General features: G+C 35.9%; 1 protein-coding gene across 8 annotated transcripts in view; it reads right to left on the bottom strand.

The window, feature by feature from the left end:
• Positions 1 to 24,763, bottom strand: part of PHF20L1 (PHD finger protein 20 like 1) — a 56,575-nt gene that overhangs the window by 8,447 nt on the left and 23,365 nt on the right. For 4 of the 8 annotated variants that reach the window (XM_069854684.1, XM_069854685.1, XM_069854689.1 and 1 more), the window contains 12 exons: positions 22,801 to 22,986; positions 22,388 to 22,594; positions 14,831 to 15,049; positions 14,578 to 14,634; positions 13,303 to 13,407; positions 9,113 to 9,277; positions 8,563 to 8,744; positions 6,577 to 6,676; positions 5,333 to 5,419; positions 4,232 to 4,427; positions 3,647 to 4,016; positions 70 to 232 (listed from right to left, as the gene is read on the bottom strand). In XM_069854684.1, coding sequence (XP_069710785.1) covers positions 70 to 232; positions 3,647 to 4,016; positions 4,232 to 4,427; positions 5,333 to 5,419; positions 6,577 to 6,676; positions 8,563 to 8,744; positions 9,113 to 9,277; positions 13,303 to 13,407; positions 14,578 to 14,634; positions 14,831 to 15,049; positions 22,388 to 22,594; positions 22,801 to 22,986 — 2,037 coding nt within the window. The remainder of the gene's footprint in view (positions 1 to 69; positions 233 to 3,646; positions 4,017 to 4,231; positions 4,428 to 5,332; positions 5,420 to 6,576; positions 6,677 to 8,562; positions 8,745 to 9,112; positions 9,278 to 13,302; positions 13,408 to 14,577; positions 14,635 to 14,830; positions 15,050 to 22,387; positions 22,595 to 22,800; positions 22,987 to 24,763) is intronic. The other 4 variants (XM_069854691.1, XM_069854692.1, XM_069854688.1 and 1 more) reach the window with 3 other exon arrangements.

Genomic DNA, 24,763 nt, shown 5'->3' with positions numbered 1-24,763 from the left:
TCAAATCACCTTCAACCTATGAAAGGTGTTGCTACAGGTGTATTAAAAAGTGTCTTGCAATGCAGTTACCATCAACTTCTTTTTCAATCAGGTCCATTCTGCTGGTGACTTCATTCTGTACATTCTCTATATGGGTAAGGAGATTTAGCTGCCATTGAAGATGTGTGTCCATTTGTTCTTCTGAGCCTTTTCTTTCATTACAAACAAACACAGTGTTTCCTTCAGCAGAGTTCTTCATAGGACCAACAGAAAGAAAAAAATTGTAATTTAAAGAGAGTAGTTTTGTTTTTTAATTTCTAGTGTTGATGTCAACATGAGTCACATACTCAATTACGCTGTTTTAGAATTGTCTTTCTGTCTACTTGACAAAAAGCTAACTCAAAAAGTGACGTATCACGACACACCGATAGTCTAAACCAAACAAAATGCAAATTCATACAAATAAGCACGTATAGCACCAGGGGAACAAGGCAAGAGGTAAGGTTGACCAGCTCAAGCACTTTGTTTAATGCAGTAAGACAGACTGCATTTCTGTTCCCTTTTTAAATAAATCATTACTTAAATCATTAAGTGCTGGCCTGCATCAGTCACCTGTCGTCAGAAATGTGCAAAACCCTAAGGTTTGTTTGAACTTTAGCCAGACAATGAAGGAAAAACCCTTAAAACTGGAAGTTGGACTAGATTACCTGTAAAGGTCCCTTCCAACCCAAACCATTCTATGATTCTATGAAAAAGCAATAATATCCAAGATGACAAAAGTCATCATTCTGCACAAATAAGCTGGCCATCCTATTTGTTCTTTAAGACAAAAGACCTGCCTTCCTGCCCCTGCCGTGGTCCCACATAACTTGCAAGCACATGTCTGGGACAGAACTGAACGTGTTTAGGGGTAATTACAAGTGCAGTAACACACAGAGTTACACAGACATAGTATCTGAGGAAGACTGACTTCATCTTCACAGCAAGTCAGAGATAATACATGAGTTCCTCATATTTCTGTGTTTGATGTTTCAGCTAATGGAAATGACCAAAGGAAGCATACTGGATTTAATGAGTTTAAGTGTTCAGCATCTCCATTAAATAGCAGCATCCACAGTTTCCATTTTGCACCCATTATGACTTCATACCTGATGAATTTATGTCATTATTGATAATTCTATTATATGGACTAAAATACTCGATACATGTGCTCAGTGTCAGTTCATAGCAAACGCCAGAGCAAGGTGTGAATTTTACCATATTGATACATGTCCCTGATTAATTAATTATTTTTCATGTTACACAATAACAGACTTAACACCATATTTTTCATAAAGTATTACTTCATTCAGTCAAGAATGAGAAGAATGAGAGGAGAGGGAAATAAGGAAACAGAGGCCAATGGATTTTAAGTTACTTCTTAAGAAAAAAAGTAATGGTTGGTTTTAAGACTTATTAGCAATTAAAAAAAACTTGGACCAACCTTCTTGCAGTTTTATGACTAAGTCCTGAAGGACAACTATCCTTAATGCTCACAACATTCATTAAAGGTGTTGCTTACCAAACATAGATTTTAGAAGTCATGAAAGCTTCTAAACTCTCAAAACTTTTCAGATAAAATCTTTCATCTCTCAAGACACAGGTTTGCCTCCACAGTGTTTTTACTATTAGAACTGTTATTAATCTTTATAAAGGGTATTTCCTCTGTAAATAAGAAATGTCTCATTTCTTACGATTTCAGATCACCTCTCAAACCATGCAAGAAGAATGCTGGTTTTCCCTGGCTTTACAGTGACTTTACTCCATAATTCTAAAACCAAGAGCGTCTGTTAGGTGAATCTTTTAAATGCCCACTGCAGTAAGTCAGATAATTTCTTAAAGCTTAAGTAACTTAACATTATTAAAGATTTCTTTTTCCCTTGCATGACCTCTGCATTTATTCAAATGGCTAGCAAATGTTCCTTGAAAACATAAAACACAAAATCAAACAGGTCCTTCTGTAAGTTAAGAGATTGAAGTACACAATCAGGGAGCAGCGGCAGAGATGGCAAGAGAAGCCGAGTACAGGACACAGCTTGTGAAGAATAAACAGGAGGTTCAGGTGAGGAATGCTGATGCTTTCAGAAGCAAGAAAAAGGAAACCAAATACAATTTTAAAGATGATTAACTGTCAAAAATGGGACTTGATAACAGTCAATCTGAACACTGTCTAAAAAAGAAAAAAAGTAACAGAAACGTAGGTTAGGATAAGACAAAACATTATGAAAAACCAGAATATTCAAGGTGCTATGGGATGCTAGAAGAGAGAATCCAAAGCCCTAGAGAGGCGAAGTTAAGTCATACAAAAATAGCTCTTTAATGCCAGTGTCATCGTGGTTTTAAGGTAAGCACAAAAATGTTCAAGAAACAAAAGGGGCCTTTTCAGCTGCCCTATTGCACCTTGCAGGGCTTATTGAGGCTGACTACGGACAACAAGGTGAAGTATAATGTCCCAAAGACAAGAGTACTCTGACACTGCCTCAAACACCCTGGTTTAAAACAGCGAGCATCTTGCTTTATAGATATATGCCTTAGTCTCTAAAGGAAACATTAGTTTCATTTCACTGCTCAAATACATTTTCTTTTAATTCTAAAAATATTTATACTGTTTACAACGACAATTTAAGCTATTGTTGGAAGGAAAGTGTATTTCACACTGTTGCATGTCTCCTTGCTACACAAACTGAGTATAATCATGTGATTTAGCATACAAAGTTATTTCTAACTAGGGTGAGCCAAAATTTTCCATTCAGTCTATAGAGATGACATGCCACATTCAAAACAAAAATTAAGAGAAACAAGATGTATCTTACTCATTTCTTCCACACCAGAAACTGTACTTCAAAAGGGGGATGAGTTGGGTGGTTTATTCTCACACAGTTGATATTGTAGAAAACAGAAAGGTTTGGTTTACTTTGGTTTTTGCTCAAAGAGAACTCTTCACTAAAACTAGAGCAACAAATTTCAGATCTTTTCCACAAAGTAATGGATTCAAACTATTAATGTAAAAGCAAGACATGTTTCAATAGCCAAGTATAATCCTGACTAAAAACCTGTGAAATGTTTAATTAGAAGAAATATGCAATATAAAAGACTCAAAAAAAGTTGCACGTGAGGTGAAATTAGTTGGTTAGTAAAACATTACTTGGGGACAGAATTCCAGATAGTGCTGCATTCAAAAGAATATGGTACAATAAACAGTATTACAAATCTCAGTTTAACACACAACAACAGAAGAAACACATAGAAAGAAGACTTGAGAGAAAAACGGAAGCATCCCATTTTCTTTACCTTGAAAAAAACTTGTAAGTTCTGTGTCAAGACTCTTCATCTTAAGCGTAGGATTCCCCCCACTCCCCAAACACTGTATTAAGCATAAACAGTTTTGGCATAGGCAATACTTAAACCATACTTTGCATTTCATTCACCAGCTGAAACGAGTATATTTCACCTTAAACTATTCCTATGATCCAGCTTTCCTTCTAGTGATTTCTACTGATTGATTTCATAGAATATATAAGTCGACACTCATAATAATGAACATTTCTAAATACTTCTACATGCAAAAGTTTATCAGATTGAATACTCTTCCAGCTAAGAAACTTCCAAGATGAAGAATGATACTTACCTGCTCATTCATGCCATCGTCTTTAAAAGAATATTGTAAACAGTTTTTATTTTCTGTGTGAAATTCCTGATCTTCCTCAAAACTACTTGTATCTTCATCATCTGAGCTCATGGGGTCAGCGACTGCTTTGCAGTCTTGGCTAAAACTCTGCGGTTTTTGGTAACTGTGCTCACTTGTGATGTATGTTTCTTCCATCTTCAGGGGTATACTGGGGGGCTCTTTATGGTTTTGACCACGACACGTCCTTTCAGTTGGATTAACGGCATCTGGCAAAGTCACTATTTTTTTCTCTACCCCAACAGTTATTTGTTCTTGTTCTTTTCGCATCCCTGAATAAGCCCAGAGATGAAGGTCCGGGTGATGTTTATTTCTGCAACAAAAGGGAATAAAAAAGGCAAGCTATAGAGAATATCACTTGCAACACTGAACTATTACGCATCCACTTTGGCTACATCTTGCACCTGGATTATTTAAACTATTATACAAGTAAGAACTTTAATCTGAGAAAACAATGTATATGGAATAATTGTAGTTTCTGCTACCTAATACATAAGGGTAGAGAAAAAACCCTGGACAGATACTTACTTCAATATCCCAATCTTCAGCTGCAGTCCATGCAATATTTCAGTTACACCATATACATCTGCCAGTAGGTGATGTGTTGACACAATCTTTTTAGCATTAAGATGAGAGTAGTTTTCTTTCAAAAATGATAATCCACACATGTGCCCATTGTTTAGCCAGTCCTTATCATAAAGATATTTGGCACTCCACCTCTGACCTGGGGTAAGCAATAAACAAATTGAGGGCCACCCAAAGACAACAGAATTGTATCTAAAAATAGAGTGCTACAATTATATATGATGTACTCTCCTAATGTCTCCTACTATCCATTAAACGATGATACAAGGTTTTACTATTAACATATTAAAATTTAATTTTCATGGAATAGAGGAAACTCTTAACACTTAAAAAGAACAAAAATAAACCTGAAATCTCAAGAATTCTCTAACCAGCATTTGAAATGAAAATCTAATCACCTTTGCAACCCAATTACAGGATATTAAGAACTATGTTGTCATCAATCTAATTGCAAGAAAAAAAATGTGTAAATTGGCATTTTATTTATCTAGCCACTGCAGCTTACTTTAAAAAAAAAGAAAATCTAAGTTACCAAGAGATGTTAAAAGAGTGGATTTTATATGGACTTACTCAAAACACCTGGTTTGTTTCTAAAAGACAAGGATTTTCCTTCAATACTGAAGTCAAGATCTACATAAGAAGCTAAAAGAAGGCCTCATAAAAAAAAGCAGAGTTCCTACACGCTCCTTTTACATTGCCTTTTACCAGAAACCAACACATAGGATATTAACATAAATGGGCCTTAGGTTTCCCATGATACAGCAACATCTACAATCTTAACCCAACAGGCATGAATGAGTATTTAGCTAGTGCTTCTATAGTAACTTAAAAACTATTTAAAAAAAAAACCAAAACCCATAAAATGCAAAAATAAAACAAAAAACAAAACTAGAAATGTATCATGCTAATTATTCCAATATCATTGTTTACAACGAGGAACCCAGACAAACAGACTGACTAAGACCGCAATATCTTACACCCAATTTCATACCAGACTATCATCATATACAGAACAAAGAATGGGTTGATGGAAGCCCTTCATACCTTTCAGGAGAATACCCTGTCTATCTCCTTTCTGCCCATTATCCCAATACACTTTAAAATACTGACATTGTGAATGACCTTTTTCTCCTGACATAGAAAGAAAAGAAGTATTGGTTAGGAAGGGAGAGAAGATATAAGTTAGGGACACAGTCTCTGCATAGCAGGGGATAATGAAGTACCTAGTACAACGCAGGGAAAGAAGACAAGACAAATTAGTTGATTTTAATAAGAAAAAGCTTGGCTGTTCAATGAATACAGCACACAACTATCAAACAAGACTACATACCACAAATTTAGATTCAGACTGGGCCTAACGGAAGAAGTCACATCTGTCCAGCTCTGTTTTCCTAAATTTTCTTCTCAAAAATAACTGATAAAAACTGTCCCTTATTAAAACCTCTGCAAACAGTTTTCAGATTTCATTTCTTAAATTCAGAATGAAAGTAAATTTGGGGGTGCAGTCTCACTGCCCTTTTGAAACAGCTGGATTGTTGGATATTGCACCAGAAGACACATATGTGTGTTTGTATCAACTGTCAGGAAAAATGCTTAAAACTTTCCTCCAAAGTGTATAGTTTTTCTCCAAATAACTGCTAAGAAAAATAGGTTTACAAACAGAATCATTTTTAATCAACATCTTCCTCATCAAATTAAGCTTAAAAGTAAATAGACTTTTCCTAATTCTTACCAGTTCAAGATTATCCTAACAATCTCAAGTTCAAGACGTGCTGTTCGTGCACTATTGTTTACCAAAATAAGCGTTAATTTTTTTCATATTTTATATATTCAGCTCCAAAAATTTCTTTACATATTTCTGGACAAACACAAACCTTATAAAACTGCAATTGATATGAAACGTACTGTGGCAATAAGTCCTTTTTCTCTAAAAAAAGAAACATTTAAATGAACAGATGTGATTCCAAGTATACGCAAAACATATAGCTGAACAGGAATGATTTGTTTAGAAAGACTTTTCAGACTACAATGACAGGAAAGTGCTAAGTTTTGAGGGGAATTAAGTTTCAACAACTAAAGTAATGGTAATTACGAATCAATACGATTTAGCATAGCTGAACCAGATGTTACTAACATGAAAATAAGTTTCTGCTCAGAGCCAAACTTTGAATCACTTGCCCCGAAGAAGTACAAGAGAGAACACAAAACAGACAAAGCTTTAAAAACTTAAGCAGTGCTTAACATCTGCTTAAAAATCCCAAGCAGACAGCTGCAAATTTTACCCATACCTGGTGGATCTCTGCAGATATAACAGATGTACTGCTCTGGAATGCTGTCCTCCAACAGTCCCATGCATACACTGTGCTGCCAACACAAGCACTCTTCACACTGACATTAGAAACAAAACAAAAGCAAAAACTGAAACTGAGATAAGTAGATTCAAAAATCAGAAAGAAGCTACTTCTTGTATCATCAAATTGCAGAGGACAGTAGTTTAACTTAACTAGCTGCTTTGAGTAAGAGTATTTTAGTTGGGCAATTTGTGTTTGGGTAGGCAAAAACGTCATGCTAAAGCATCACTCTAGTTCTGAAAGTTACCTCAACCACAAATTCCAGACTGGAAAAAAAAAAAAGAAATTGAAGATGTAATATTTTATAATATTTTATTACAACATTCGGCATTTTAGCACCTAAATATTTATTAGTGAAACATAAGACAGGAGCATAATATTACAGTAAAGTAGAAAGATGATGTAATACATTACAGCATAACAGTGAAAAGTAGAAAACTCTTCAGTTTAATTATTTATATTTACAAAGCATCTCTCCAGTGCGCTAGAAAGATGTGTTTTTAATACCGCACCAATGGAAAATCTAAAAGAAAAAGAAAATTAAGATAAAATGAAAGAGGAGAAACAAGAGAAAAGGAGAGCAAAATAGAAGTGGTAAGACACGAGAGCCTAAAAACAGCAAACTGGTTGCTCTCAATGAAACAAGGCATGAAGAGGAGAAGCAATCAAAACATGGTTGTCACTGGACTTCAGAAATGGGCAAGAAATTACCACTTAAAAATAGATTTCTCAACTCAGCATTGCCTGTGTTTAAAAAAATCTACTGGTTTACTACTGAAAGTCTCTCCTCTTTCCTTTGACATGCTCTCAGACATCAAACCATTGAAGTCCCCTTTCCTTGTCATGTCTCTATGGCTACCATTCCTTTTCCTCTCTCCAAAGATTACTACATTGGACCACTTTTCCATATTATTACCATAGCTGAAGTTCTGCTTAGCTCCTCCAGACAGCACTGCATTTCAATAACGTGTTTGCAGTGACACCCTTTGTGTCTTTCATTTTCAAGTCTTTCTGCCGCTTCCAAAAGTACATTTTCACAAGACAGTCATACTCGCTTCCTTCAAATCTTAACTAAAAAGGCTCACCATTTTCAACAGAAACTGTACCACATAAATCGTTGAATACAAACCTGGTTTTGAGTGGAGTAAAACACACAGGAAGTTCATGGCTTTTTTTAAAGTTACTGACAAATGAGTTTTTCCTCACTGTTGCTGGCATCTGATCTAATCACTATATTATGAATTCCTAGAGATAAAGACTTGAAGTTATTTATTACTAGATGGGAAATTTGCACTCCTCATTGGAGTACAAATAAATAAGCAGCAGTAGCTGCAATCCATTAGCACCTGAACACTACGTAGACGCTGTATATTCTTCTTCCCATTTTTCTACACCAAGTAAAATTTAAATTCTTAGCAATTTCTAATACCAGCTTGTGACTTCCAGTTTGAGAACTGCTCTTCTAAAGATGAAGCACGCACATGACACACGTCACAGTTACTGACAATATTCGTGTTAGTATAGCAGAGATCTTGGATACAGCTGAGGTACATTTACAGTAAGCACAGTGGTTTCTACAATTGTTACTGCAAAGCACAATGGCTAAACCAGAAGGCCTGGGGTAACTGCAATGGTCTGTGAACAGAAGCAATGATCTGTGTGCAGGAAAGGATACTTTATTTCAAATTTAACAACTGGCTGTACAGAAAAAGGTTACCTTTTCCTACAGAGAAACCCATCCCAGAGCAATTGTTCTGTGTACACTGAACAGAGTTCCACCAAGTGCAGAACACAAATATTTTGTTATTGTTCACTTATATTTACAGCTCTCTACGCAATTTCAGTCACCAACACATCAAAAGGGCATCTTCAGAAGCATGACATTCGAATGGAAAATATATCCCTCCCCTCGAATTTCTTTACCTGAATCATAAAGCCATTTTCTTCATCCAGTTCACAAATGCATCTGACAATTTCATTGAGAGCATCATCTTCATCCTGAGACTCTTCGAAGTTAGTGGAATCAAAGTCCTGATTGTATTCATCACCACTAAGCAACAAACTCTCTGTAGAGGAATCATCCAAGAACTCCACATCTGAAAGGTCTAGTAAACATAAAAATGAGAAATTGTGTGTGTAGAGATGCAATACTTGACAGAAATAAAGGTGGGTTTGCAGTCAGAAGTTTTAACCTGCAAAGGTTATAGCAAAAAATCACTGTCAAACACACTGCTGGAACATTAGATTTCTTGATGAATTCTGTAAAATGTGATCTCCTCAGGAGCAGGGTAACAACACTTAAGCTAAGCCAATCACCATGCACAACAGCACGAAGAGCGTAAGCATTTTGATTTAAATAGATGAAGTACACGTCAGTCACCACAATGCAAGATGTAAGACATTATTTCCTTTAAAATACTCTTTCTTAAACAATTAAGCTTACAAACTGAAAATTGCCATTCAGCCAACCTACTTTCTCCACTAAGGTCTACAGACAATATAGCTCTTGGATACTGGTATGAGGTATTCTTCTCTGAGAACATGCTGCGCAAAGTCAGAGAGCTCCCCGAGGACCGTGTTAATGGAGAGGAGCATCTGTCCAAGTACTCCACAGAACTGTCTTCATAATCTGAATAATCTGAAAAGGAAAAAGAAAATAAGTCCCCTTTACAAAAGTAAAGTTTATAACAAGTGTAAAAAAAAAAATTAACTATATTTCTGAACATAATGTTCATAAAGCCCACTTCCCCAGCCTGTCCAGGTCCCTCTGGATGACATCCCGTTCTTCCAATGTGTCAACTACACCACTCAGTCTGGTGTCACTTACGGAATGTTCAGTGAAGGAACCACAGGTGGGAAAACGGTTAGACTTAAATGATTTGAGGAGGACAGTTGTGAGGAAAATAGATAAATAAAGGGATAAAAAGAACCAGTCAAGCATAAACAGTTTGCCGATCAGTACATTTGTCTGGCCATGCCCTGTATCCAATCAGCAGTCTGTTGTTTCTGTGCTGGTAGAGGTGGTGAAGTCTCCCTCCTGGGAGATACCCAAAAGCTATCTGGACACCATTTTGGGCAACTGGCTCTAGGTGGACCTGCTCGGGCAGCGGGACTGGACTAGAGGACCTTCAGAGGTGCCTTCCAACCTCAACCATTACTGTGATTCTTATTAAACTCTATTTCTAACTCTGACCAAAGTGAGAGGCTCTCTATTCAGTATGTGCGTAACAGAGTCAGAGTGCAAGCAAACGGAGTCAGACCACAGAGGGCCCATAGGTTTGTAGTGCCAGCACCTGAAGAGACTGGAGTGAGGGACTGAAGTTCCAGCCACTTGCAAGGAGTCTCTGGGCAACCTGTTGCAGCACCTCACCACCCTCACAGGAAAAAACTTCTTTCTAATATCAAAACTAAATATCCCCTCCTTCAGCTTAATATTGTCACCCCTCATCCTATCACTAATAAACAGCCTCTCCCCGCTTTCCTATAGGACCCCTTTAAATATTGGAAGGCTGCTGTAAGGTCTCCTCAGAGCTTTCTCTCCTCTAGGCTAAATAACCTCTCAGCACCCAATCACCTTCACAGCCATCCTCTGGACTCACTCAAGTAGGTCCATTTACTCCTCTTAAAACTTATTACTTTGAATATAAGTGAGTAATCATCCTTCTGTAGGAAGCATTCCTGCTACCACCTGTATCTACAATTTTCCTGCAATGGGTTTCACAACATACTTTACTCCTAAATACCTTCCATAAAACCACTGTTCATATTTACTTTCTCCTTCTGTCAAAACCACACTATCTACACATAGAAATATTCTCCTTAGGGGAGCCAACTCAATGAGTAGTAGAGTTGATTATTTCATGTTGTACTGCTATAAACCTCACTGTAACAGAACAGTACAAATAACAGGAATTATCTACTGCCTGTGTTACATGGGTTTTATATGAACAGTCATTTATGCATATATCTGAGCACAAAAAAACGTTTTTCTTGGGTTTTTTTATTGGTTTATTTTAAAGCTTTGCACAAAACAATATATATCCAGGCATAATACCTCTATTTCTAGAACTAGATATTCATAAGGTGAATTTGCAACGAATAAAATGTTTAAAATTTTACTCACTGCTTTCTCCATCTGAATTTAAGACTTCTATTTGTTGGAACATTGGGAGGTACACAGTTTTACCCGAATACTTACAGGCATTGGATCCAATCCCTAGAAGCTGGAACCTAATCATGGTACCTCTGCCAAGCCTTTCAGTTTCCATACAGTCGGCAAAAAGACCAAAGGAATAAAGAAAAACAAAAATACCAAACACCACAACAACTCACCTTACAACTTCAACAAGTTAAAACCAAAGAACAACACTAGGCACAAGAACACATCTCTGATGTTAATTTGCAAAAGGTACTCTTCTTGAATCAGTTTAGATAAACAGGGTTTGCAGAACACATTGGAGGTGCATGGAACCAGAGAACCAAGTGCACCCAAGACAGCACGAAGCCTTAGATTCTCTAATCTCAAGCACAGAGTTTCATGAAACAGCAAAGTATCCCAAGCTCAGACAAGAGCCACCAGTCTGACGAACTCCTCTCAAACCTTCTGAACTGTGCATCAGCATTTTCTGCTGATTCATCTAAATTCCAGGATTCAACACAAAGATAACAGATGACTTCTTTATTTACCTTTCTGTCTGGAAACGCATGAAACAGAAGGTTCTAAGAAATACCATGTAAATGTCACCCCATTACAAAATACAAATTTGTAGCTCTGAATGCATTTCAAATCTGTACCTATTAAAACAGTTCTGCTCAACAGATCTTTTAGCAAATACTTCAATCATAGTTTTGCTTATTTTTATGCAAGTTCTTTTCCAAAAACTTTCATTGCAATATTCAGCCTGTCAATACTCAAAAGGACAGAGAACTATACAATATTCTTCTTACTCTTATCAAACTGTATTTCCAGTGCTGCAGTGGATATTGCTCTACACAAGGTGATGGCACATTAGTTTTTTAACATCTCCCTAAAAACGGAACCTGCAGAGAGTACTAACTCACTCTGCATTGTCTTAATAGTCACAGACGAAGTAGTCAGAACTGCTCAGGGTCTTGAGGTTTTGCTTTTTTTGGCTCTTGCATACCTAGCACTATCCAGGATCATCTTGCAAATGCCTTCCTAGTGCAAGTAACAAACTCCCAGTAATTTTTAGGTAAAATAAATATTTCAAGTTTGTAGTTTACATTACTTCAATATAAAGATGGTGAAGTAGATGAAAGCAAGATTATTTCTGTTCACATTCAAGCATTTAATTATTTGGGAGCATTTTCATCTTATAGCAAATGGTTTGGACAGAAACACATATTCACACTAGAAAAACACAAAGCTGCTTTAAAAGTCTGTGGTCAGAAGTTTCATTTAATGCACTGGGTTTTCCCACATGCTCTTGAGGAAAAATTTCTAGAAAAATTTGTTTGATACATTTAAAATTTTAATCTTCTCATATTCTAAGAAATTTTAATCTGTTACTACGACTGGTACCTAACAAAGTACACTTCAAAAGAACACAAAGGTAAAGTCAATCTTATAGGCATAGAAAGGACAGTCTCTGCTCTCATTTTTAAATTTTCACATATTTAAAGTTGTTCTAAAAAAACCAACACAAACAAAACCACACACCAAAAATCACAAGGAAGATAAAAATACGTAGGACTATTTTAAGTCCTGAACCAGTTTTTGAAATAAGGAGCCATAGCACACAAAAATTAAAGTTTGACTTGGGCAAGAAGAAAAGACAGCATGAGTCTGCATTTGGTCTGTTGTTTTTATTGCCCTAAATGCTTCAACTAAGACTCTGGATGCAATAAAAAGGTAAACCAAGCAACCTGTAATATGATTTTATGGGAAATCAAAAGAAGAAAAGGATGTGGAAGACAGGAAGAAAAAGAAACAGTGAAACTGTACTGATCAGCAGAATAATCCAAACACTGTCCAGTTTTTCCACAGAAATCATGCCAAGCAGAGTTACAGAATGGATGCACTACAATACTAAACTACACTCTTACAGAAATACTTCTCAAACAAGAAGGGAAAAAAACAGAGTGATTTGAAAGGACTTTTGTTTTGTTAAAAAGGAATAAGCTGCCTAGAGCCTCATATCTAAAAACCAAAATAATTTTGTCCCTCTATGGAACAAATAACAGAAAAGAAAAAGATGAGTGATATTATCACAGAATTGGAAAAGAGAAGTGAGACAAATAGAATTATCATTTGTTTACAGACAAGGTTGTTGCAACAGAGAGTAACTTCAGCTGCTAATTCAGTAAATCACTGAAATTTAGCAACAGACTAGATTTTAATTTTACTGTCCAAGCAAAACACATAGCATGTGCATAGAGAGCTTCAAATGAAGAATCTGAAGAGATGAGAAGAGCAAGCATGTACTTTGAATGAAGAAAATAAAAAAATCTATGAAATATCTATCATGCTACAAAGAGGCCACAAATAAAAATAAAAGAGGTCACAGGTGTTTCCTTTCAAATTTAAAGCCAAAACATATTTGAAATATCTAAAATTTGACATTTGTGTTGTTTAGAAACAGATTTTCACACCTAATGTCAGCAATACACTGACTGCTTATGTGAAACATAATCTGAACTTACCATGCAGTTTAGATTTCTTCTTTTTTTTCTTCTTCTTTTTCTGTTTTGCTTTATGATCTTTCTCCTTTTTCTCCTTCTTCTCCTTTTCCTTCTCTTTCCTTTTACCTGAAACAGATATTAAACATTTAAAACATCAATACCGTTCCAAATTACTTGCTTCATTTGGCTTAACCTAAATGTGACATTCAAAATTAAGTATTCCAGTTGCTTAATCAGATCAAAATGGTTCAGATCATTTAAATGACATCTTGGATGTGACTTATTAACTGATAGTAGAATGATTCAAAGGAATCTAAGATTTCACCATTTTAAGTATTTCCAAATGAGATATCGTAGCAGAAGAAGACAAAGTAAAGCACACAAAGTTAATAGATATTATTTAAACAGGTTATAATATCTATTTTATTTACAGCTTATAACAAAAATGTTTGGGCAAGAGAAAAGCCTTTCAGAAGCGCAAAATTCCAAGGTAAAAATATAACATTGTCTTAAAAACACACAGTAAGCATAGAGAAAGTTATCTGAAAGGAATTTCAGTATTGCAAAACTGCTGATGCTCTCAGCACTTCCTACTACACAGCAACATCCTCACAGAAAACTGATTCTGACTAGAACTTAAAAATAATTTTTCACGCTGCAGTTCATTTCAGTTAACTATCCTCAGACAAAATATATCCCACAACATTGTCACTTTTAAGCAATTAGTAGCAAGATCAACAGTACGGAAATTGATTTGCTACAGAAAATAAATCCTTAAGGACAGTACTTAAGGATCATTTCCTGCACACAAATTGTAGTCTTATTACTTCTTTGGGCATTATAGAAATAGAACTTTTACATCCTGGAAGAAACAGGCAAAATCAATGATGAATTCTTAATTCCTGTCCATGTCAATATATTATTTTTTTTAAACAGGATAAACTGAAAATCCTCTTAATTTATATTTTCTTTCAAGAATTGCCAAATGTTTTGCTAGTAACACTTGACTGTTGTCTTTTTGTCCCCCTAAATCAGTCAGTTATTATTCAGGCTTCTCACAGACATATCTGGATCCTTCCAAATGTTTACTGTGGGCAGTTTCATCTTCTTTCATATGGAATTATTCTTCTACTATAAACTTGTCTATATGTAAAACCTGTTTTCAAGACCTAAGCAAACAAAAGATAGGCGACTGAGCCCAGGAAATATTTTACACTTTTACATTTGCTCTTCAGAGACATCAAGTGTCAGAGAACTTGTCCTTTTCTCCTAAAGATATTATTGCTCTCTACATACCGTATGTTGAAGAATTTTTCTCTTCTACTTTTCCTTTTCTTTCCATTCTCGTTGCACCTGCAAATTGAAAGAGAATATATAACATAAGTGCAACGTCTGGCTGATGACCCACTTTCTTGAAAAAGTCATTAGACTGTAAAAAATCTAATGGTACATAATAATAAGAAACAGAAAAAATACTATTATTTTTAATGTCATTTTATGATTATTTTTATTGTCTAAAACACTGGAAACAAAAAGTAGCGTAGTTTACCAACTTCTGAATGCTTGTCCTTCTCAATCACGTTCTTTAATATTTTCTCCTTCAGACTTTCAAAACATTTCTCCTTTACAGGCACAGAGCACTGTATCTCTGTCCCTTCAGAGCTCACTGATGTGGAAGACCTCTTTTTTCTACTATTCCCTTTGGTTAACTTTAGACTATTGGTTAAAGGCATTTCCAGATGCAAGGCATGTACATGGGACGAGGGTGCTGAAAACAAGAAGACACATTTACTAGGCATTCCATGAGGATTGCAGCCAGATCACTGGCTGGTTCAGATCAGTGAAATATCAAGTATTGGTAATAATGTCATCACAGTTAACATATAATTACTGCATATGAATGCCTAGGTCTTAGCCCTACATACAAGACAATACATGCCACAAAAGTTTCTTTGTTTTGGAATTTGCACTCACTTTTAAACTTCTTGTACTGTTTAATGGGTACTTTTGCTTCTACTTTTTAGCCTATTGTTTCCTTTTTATTTCACTGTAACTCACATAAACAGTAAGGGTAAAAGGTGCTGACATTGTGAATATCGTTTGGGTTAATATTCCATTATGTGAACAGAGAAACTAAGCTCTGCTATAACATTTTTAGTGCTATATATTAAATGTACACTTCTTACTACAATTTTCATTTATTATAATAATATTTAAATTGTTCACTTTCATGTGTATATTTAATTCAATTTGAATTACATGCAAAATAGTGTGGTAATCTGTCAGAACTCAGCATTGCGTACTGACAAATCTTTTCTTAAACTACTCAGAAAAGTTTATTCAGTGAAATACTTTGCTGGTTTTTAATCTTTATCTGATGCAAATCAGGAAATAACATGGCAAAACAAAACTCAAATTATAATAGTCATTGCTAATACTTATAATCAAATAGAACAATGGAATTTTCAAATGAACTAGAAAAGTTATTTATAAAGAACATTACTGAAGCCACTCAGAACTCTGTTATTGTCTTCATCAACATTAAAAGAGCTGTAAGTTTTATTTAAATGTAATTAGGAAAGCCCAATCTTCATTCGACCATTGAGAATATTTCAGGACCATGTCAAGGACACACTGTACAAAAATGCAGCTCTGCGAAGTCTTAATGGGTTCAGGATCCTCAATGTCAACCATAAACACTTTCAGGCCCCAGTCACCTTCAGTGTCTCTCAACATATGATCCCAACAAAAGTATCAGCATGTAAAAAATCACTTGCGTGTTAAAGTGCTGAACCAAAAAGTCCTGAAAAATATCTGCTAGTGGTCAAGAAAGTAAACAAGGCCTAACTCGAAGCTGATCTGGAATGAGTTCCTTTTTAATTATTCAGTAATAAAAACAACAAAAAGCATTTAAGTAAGCAGTGTTAACATAATTTAGTAAATTCATCAGTTATAAAAGGACTCTGGAAAAGGCAAGAACATCTTAGGGTTGACTCCACAAGGCAGCCCTCCAGGCTTGGACAGATCAACATAGTTCCAGTACACATAGATATAACATACACATTACACAAAACTTAATCCAGCCTTTGGTCAGCCTCCTCAGGAAAACAATCAAAATGCCACAGAGTGAGAAAGCCTCAGGGGCAGCAAAAGCAATAGCAAGTAGTATAACACTTACCACACCACAGAGCACTTTAATTGTCAGATGTTCCCAGCTCCAAGATGAAAACCATCACCATATCATGCAATCCTACACATTAGCCAGAAGCAGCAGCTCCGTTCTGCTTGCTGGCTTCTAACACAATACACAAGGTGCACAACCATGGCTGAGGCTACTTAAGCCTTTCCACTACCTCAAATCAACCATCTCACCTAAAACCGTAATTCTTTCAAAACCAGTCTACTACACAGGCTCTTGCCTGTCTCTGTATTTCAAGTGGACTTAACTTGCCAGGATACTTAGTATCGATACAAAATACTATCCAAATTACTCCTTTCTTGGGTTTCCTAACTAACGTTTGCGTCTGTTACAGGACTGAAATGCTTTGCCATCTGTGAAGCAATATTTTAACACCTCAGTAAAATAAAAAAGTGACACTTTTCCACATTATCGTGCTATCAACGTCTTGTCTCACTTCAATGAAGAGCACAAAAGGATCACCCAAATGCACACAATTTGGTTAGGCCACTGCCATTTTGATGAAAAGATGTGAGAACGCTCAATCCAAACAATCTCAAGAGATAGGTAGTCTCAATATTAGACAAATTAGTATTTAAAGTTCATTAATCAGGAGAAATCCTGACCTCAGACATTCAAACATGTTCTGGTATCAATAACCACAACACAATAAAATTTTAATATCTCAATTTTCAACACAAGCACATCTGGCAAGTAATTGGCTTGTAACTAAATAACTGCTTGAGTCAACCTTTATGTTAAACAGAAATCTGCTACAGTTACACAAACACCTATGTCAATGACAGAGCTCTTCAGACTGCCTTTCCAGAGTGACCTGAAAAGAAAAACTATTATGCCTGAATTCACTGCAATGGTATTCTTTGCTTTTACTTATATAAATGAGAAATCATTCTAGATAGAGAATCCCAAATTTTGAAGTCTGAAAAGTCTTCAGGCTTGCAAAGTCTAATCTTCAACTGTGCAACCACTATGCCCTGCAAGTTACCACAAAAATCAGGCAAAGTAGACAAACACAGTCTGAAGGACAAGTTACAAATACAGCAAGAAAAATATTAGCTTATGAAAAAAATCCTTTATGGAAATACTACCATGGGTTTTTTTAACTGTTACTTTTCATTGCAATTTCATTCCTGTTGAGGAGCTTAGCCAGCCACCTCCCACACAGCACAGTGTGGGAGGTCTGCAATTAATACTCAGCAGAGAGAAAGATGCTTAGAAATTAGACTTGATAAACCACTGATTATGCCTTTGTTCTAAGACCAATTTTATCACCAGAAGACTGATGCAAACAAACGCAAACCACAGCAATTTTCAATCAGCTTTACAACATATTTCCAGCGCTATCTCGTCTGGCCTGTCACAGTGAAGCGACACAAAACTCCCTCATGCAAGCACAGGCACAGAAGAGGACAAAAGTGCTGCAGCACAGATGGGCTTTTAGTCGTACCACTTGGCTTAGCAAATTAAAATAAACTGTACCAACGTGAAGTGACTTTTGTTGAATAATATTCTATTCCTTAGCTTTTGGTGCTTTAATATTCCTAACAGCAGAAACATCATCTGCATTAATATACAACTTAATACAACACAACCACCATAATTCATAGTCCTATCATAATTAATTTTGTGGTTTGAATCCCAAGTGCATAGGATGAATGTTATATCTGAATACGCTGTAAAAACATGCAGGATTAGTACTAGATTCTGCACAAAGCAATTTCTTCAGGAAGGATGAGGTCATGAAAGGTTCTTACTTGCCTTCCGCTAACTACCCCGAGAATCAGATGGGAACTTCAGAACAGAAATAAGAAGGGCAGACATTTCAATTAGGCAGTAAACCTTACTGTCAACAGATAAAACAGAGTAAAACAAACAGCTCCCAAGTAACAAGAGCTTAAGTTCACAAGAGTCTAGTGAATATCTCTCCTAAAAGCAGAGTATCCAATAACAGTGGCAAGAGCTTATTAAAAAGCGACTGACCTTGTTTTCTGAAAATTTGGCACATCAGCCATTTCTCATTCCTGCTGCAGTAAACTGTTTTCAATAAAATTATGCCAAAGTACACAGACCTTTTTCTTTTAGCACTAAGTGCTAATTTCTTCCATATAGTTAACCTAATGTTTGCTTACTGGCAAAATCATCTAGACAAAACCAGGTAGAAAAGGAAATAACAGCTAACGATAATATTGTTATATTTTTTATAAATATATCACTATTGTTGTATTAGTAAATGTAGCAATATTTTCCTTTTAATTAAATTTTAAATCCAGATGGCTTGCTGAAATTATGTTAACTCAAAACATAACAGTTAAACTAACACAAATGGTGTAGTTACAGAAATGAAAAACTATCGAATTTAAGGCATACTACAACTACAGAAAGATCTGAACTTCATGTAGTCAGAAATGGAAAACTACAGTGTTTTGCATATATTCAGACTGACTGTGAATTTAAAGTCTATGAAAGGCTAAGTGACAAGAAGGCCAGTTATCTACATTTAAAGCAGTGCAACAAATGAAAGCAAGGATCCTTAGTTACATGTGTACAATTCAAGTGATCATAAGTAGGTCCATACACCAGTTTAGGCAAAACAGTATCTCTGTTCAACAATAAATTTGTAGCGTACCAGTGTCTACTTAAGTGCACAGTAATTCCATGTAGCCTGTGGACTGAAGGAATTGATCACAGTTCTTTTGTGTGCCTTTACAAAACTGCAAATTGTTCATTTCGAACAATGATTTTTGGTAAAGAATCTACATGTCAATACTATGAGCTGCCATTTCTGCTTTGCACTTCGGTGCACCTCATCCCTCCCATATAAATAACACCAAGACAGTACCTTTTAAATAAAGAAGTCAATGAAATGCATCAACAACATAAAATTATACTTTCAATTGACTCAACTGGTAACTCCCATTGGAAGTCTAAAACAGTATAGATCTTTTACAGAAGGGTCCGTGATTATAATAGGCCATTTCAGGCTAAATACTTCCATTACCTCCATAATATCTGAAAGTATCTACAGTTAGCTATCTACTTCAGTGATTATAAAGGCAGCAGGTCCAATTTAAGTGCACTTAGCAAACTTCAGTGTTGTCAAAATCTAGAACACTGTATCTATCCAGGAGGTGTCAACAAAATCTAAACAGCAGAAATACCATAAAAGGATATTGATTTACAGGCTTTTTCCAGATTAAAGGAAAGAGACAATTACAGGTATTTTGGATTTTACACCAGAGTTCCAAATTGCAATGTGCAGAGTCACTATGCATATACTAAACAATTCAAAAAAATAAATTACATTTCGGCAGGCATTTCTGAATAATGTAAATTAACTTTTCTCAACTTCAAGCATCAATAGGAAAGAGAAAGGAAATCTTTGGGCAACTCTCCTTTATATATTGGCTTGACAGTGTTTAAACAGGCTCATTAGAGAAGTAGTGATAAATAGAGGGGATCTATTCATTCTCCTGAAGTATGCAAGAATTTCATGCACTTATGTGTGCTTAACCAACACAACTTTAGAGTCTATACTATTTCAAAAGCAAAAAGATGCCTTCTAAAGCAGAGAACAAACAAAAGCTATTTAAAAGCGTACAGTAACTCCAGAGGTTTCAAACCTGAATTTAAAAACTACATTTTCCTTATTCTTTTAAGAAGAACATGAGAAGGATGGAGACAAATAAGCTTCACCAAAGTTAGAAGCTTGAGATGAACACAGAAGAGACATATTTCAGCTACGGAATCCTAGAGATACTAATGACAGTTGGCTAGCTTCGGAATGTTCTGTGAAATCTCTGAATTAAAGATATCAAATTGCTTACAGTAAGTCTTTGAGCCTATAAAACAAAGCTGATGCTGCTTAAGCAGATCCTGGCCTGCATACTTCTGAAAACTAACATTTGGACAAATAGTCAGCATGAAAGCTCAAGACAAAGTTCTACATGAAAGCAAACTGTACTATATGAAAATTGGGAAAAAAACCCAAACAAGTCTGTCTGGAAGGCAAAAAAAACCCCTACAAGATAAAAAGGTAGCCAGAAATTCAGTTTCTTGAGAGCTTGACTCTTAAACTTATGTGGCTTCAAAAAAAGCTTTAAACAGAGTATAAGCTGTATCCTGCAGCACATGTTGCAAGTACTTCCAACTTCCTGCTCCAGACTCAAGTAGCAACACCAGATGATTTTGTCAGGGAATGTTTTTCCCTGACAAAGTGTGTGGACATGTCAATTATTTTTGAGTGGCTATAAAGGTGGCTATAAATGAAATGGATTAATTCTTTAGACTCAGCTGTGGCCAAGACCATGACCCAGCTCAACAAATAAAAAGGTACAAGTGTACTCATGGCTGCTGGGTTCAGAACCAGTTCACTTAGACTTGCAGCCAGTCCTATGACAGAAGCAAAATAAATAAAATAAATACCCATCAGCATTACCAACTACACCTTACATGATCCAGAAAACGTATCAGAAAAGTCAGAAGTTGAATTCCTAGTAACTAAAATGAGTTATAATAAACATGAAACAGATGGTAGTTACAATCTGTTAGTTTCTTTTACGATCTTGTTCTATAAGTGGGCAAATACATAACTCTCAAAAGCACTTCTCTCAGTGGCAGAAGATACAAGAAAAAATTGTCCCAGGAACCTATAATTCTGTGTTTCTACTGCTATGCAGTGTATCAAAGGCAAATGAAGACTGCCATGTTGTTTGAGAAATTAACTAATATTTTTAAAGCTTAAGTGGCAGCTCATTAGAAATTCCTGTATCTCTTATTTTGACAAAGTAGCTTAAGAAATCAATGGGGGATTTTTTGGGAAAAAAGATAATTACAATGATCTACACAATCTACACAGTATTGATCCAACAATCCTCCCCAGCTTTTGCTACACCAGGTTAAACAGCTCTGCTACATCTTGATGAAGCAATCACTTTACGCTTTCAGCGGCAGCTTGTGTGGGCAGACACCAAAGAAGAGGTTATGCAAAATGCTTCACTAACCTACTGAGCACTGCAGCTATACTATCAGTTCAATGCAAAGCTGTTGTTTTATTTTTCTTCCCCCTAAACAAGACTAAGTTATAGTTTGAGTGCCATAATTATATACTTTAAGATCACATTCTTCTCCCTTACTAACCATCCCATTTACCATTCAAGGTATGTAAGAGAATATTTTCTTGGAAGCCAACTAAAAATGGCATGATACTCAGCCCCACAAGGCTTATTTACGAAAAAAAAGTATGTGGATACCTAACATACACTGAATGAAAACAACCCACTTTTTCTTAGGGTCTGCAACATCACTATGTAAACCCTTCCCCAAATCTCTTAATTGCCTGTATCCAAATGATTCACTTAAACAACAGTAGCCAGTAAACTGTTACAAAGTGAGAGGCAGGCAGTTCCAGTACTGCGCTCTATGCTCTACTCTGAGGGTGAAACAGGTCTTTAAGAAGATTTTTCAGAAATATTTTCAATAACATTTGTATTGAGCAAATAACAAAATTTTCACTGTTAACAGAAACAAAGGTATGCTAAATGCCTTACAAACACTATTAAGTTTTAGAGCTGAAGCCACTAGATCGATGAGTATATCTAGATTTAGTATGTTAGTTAACAACTTCACAGATTATTTCTACAAGTTTTAATAAAACAATTATTTTCGAAAGAAATACTGCTTTTTATATTTCACACTCTCAGATCCTCCTTGTGTTAGTAGAAGTGTTAATGTAGCTCAAAGGCAGTGGAAGATGAAGAATATGCAGATGAAGGGACCCCAGATAAGAGTGGCAGGTTTGCAAGTGTGCAGGAAGTAAAAAGTACCCCCTCTTTCTGTGTGACTGAATAAACACACACATTTTAACCCTACAACTATAAACCTAACTTGTTGTATACTGAATCTCTTTACCTGACGCTGTTGTAGCTACTCTTCCATCAGTTACTGCTTTGGAAGAAAGATATGTAATCATCTGAATATCTTCCTTGTCTTTACTGGGATATTCATTATGGAAAGTGGATTCTGTGGATAATGGTGCTGCAACTTCCGAACTACGGCTTAAATCAAGAGGGAGACATGGTCCACGCTTCTCAAGGGACATATGAGCAACATCAGGTACTACATAAAAGAAAAAATGTAATATTAAAAGAGATACACAGATCCAACGAATAACAGTTTGGATTGCAGCGTTACATAACATACGAACACCATACAGCTTTAGCTACAATAAGTTAAAATACCCCATTAGATGAAAACTGTGAAAGGTCTAATTTTTACGATTCAATTTCTCTTGGGCAGTTCTTTATTAGATTAAGATACATTACCCTCCAATTTTGATGACTGTTGGTTTTGACCACTGATGGAGAACACTTTTCCATCAGTAACTGAAGAGGGAGAAGAAACTTTTTCTACAGAATCATCAGGCAAGGAGCAAGTGGCTAAACGCTGTGATCTTCTTCTCCGTTGGCTATGTTTGTAGGATCTAGGGGAATTCACTGGCTGTGATGGACCTAAAAAGAGATCTTTCAATGTTCATGAAGCAGAGAGATACACCATAATCTTACCGCAGTATTTGAGTTCTAAAGATGGGGAGTGCTTTAAATAGTTCTTATTTGCAAAGCTGGTGATCACAGCAGAACTGGTAAAAGGTAATAATAAACTGTGACCACCAGAGGCAAAAAAAGAGATTATGTTCAAGATATGACTCTGCTTTTTGCTTATTATACATTACTAGGGCATCTACTTTCCCCACTGATAAGGGCTGTTGGTTTAGGCAAACAGTGTACTTACAAAAAGCAACCCCCCCATACAACCCATGAGAGCAGGCTACATATAATGGAATGGGGCAATAGGATTGAACAGTAAACAGAACAAATGATCACAGTTAAAGATCTAAAAAGCCATGGATAGTGATAACGTACAAATCAAATAATCAAAAGCAGTGGCTAATTTTATATCCCACCTCCCGTTTTCTGCTAACCCATTATGAAAACTCCAACTATATTTCAAATGCACACTGGCAATAATGGCACAGTAAGAAGGCTCAAGAACCTCACAGATCAATTAAAAAAAAAAAAAAAAAAGATGGGGGGATTGATATAGGCCTGATTCATTAAAAACAAAAAAACCACACTCCTCTACACCTCTCCAATTTTACTCAGTTTCACAAACATCTGCCTTAGAAAAACATTTAAGTTATCATTACATCCCTAATCTCTCCTTTACTTAAGCAGGTTTGAGTCAAAGGTGAAGAGGTTTAAAAATAGACATAGCAGAACTAAATTTCATTAAAGGTGGTAAAGACTTGGAAGCCAAAGTCTGAAAGATTGTGCTAACAAGATCTAAGCTATTCAGTACTCAATTTTTAAATTAGCTAATTTATTTTAAGATATTGCTACAGAGTCTAACTTAATTCAAAACACAAACACGCTCAAGGAAAGCTACTTACCATTATTTTAGGGATAAAAAGGGAAGGTGTATTACAGTATAGAAAACTACTAAAAATATGTGGGGTCAAAGTACAATTTATAGCAATGTGTCCTGAATAAAGGTGACTGAATTGGCACCCGTCTCTCTCCCATTCAAAGTTATCTGTGAGAAAGAACTAGAAGAAATTTATCTCCTAACGGAAAATATCAAATGAAGGCTAACGGGGAACACACGATGCAGGTATAGTCTTCTATCCTCAATCACTATTCCAGAAGTGAAACATACTGGAACCCAAGTTTATTTCAACTCTTGGCCTCACCATTTAATGTTCTTCAGGCAGCAAAGAGCCTGACCCTAAGCAACACTAAAAGCTGAACGTAATCTCAAAAAAAAAAACCAAACAAAAAACACCAAAAAAACAAAACAGAAATACTTTAATACTGAAAAAAAATAGCACATTCAAAGGTGCAGCATCGACCCTTCCCTATTCTGATAGCCAATACTTTGGTACTTTGCAAATCAGTTCCATATGTTAAGAAGCTGAACACCTATGGTATCTTTCTGAGACAAAGAAGCCTGATTTTTTTATATTTCCCCAACACAGATCTTGAACTCATTTTTGGAGGGGATATCACATAAGGTGAAGAATGCCACAGTCAACAGCACAGCACATCGGCTTGCTGAAGGCAGAGACTTTCAGTGAAAGAAAGATCCATAACCAAGGTGTACATCTTTTCTTTTTAATGAATCAGGCCCCTTCAAAAAAAGAGAGGTTTGATTTTTCCTGTACCACTGTTAATACTAATGTGGAGATCTAAGCTGGAGGGAAAGTCAACCATTACAAGCCATGACTATAAA

Source organism: Phaenicophaeus curvirostris, chromosome 3 (genome assembly GCF_032191515.1).
Source record: "Phaenicophaeus curvirostris isolate KB17595 chromosome 3, BPBGC_Pcur_1.0, whole genome shotgun sequence".
NCBI classification, from domain to species: Eukaryota; Metazoa; Chordata; class Aves; order Cuculiformes; family Cuculidae; genus Phaenicophaeus; species Phaenicophaeus curvirostris.
This window is presented reverse-complemented; position numbering and strand designations above follow the sequence as displayed.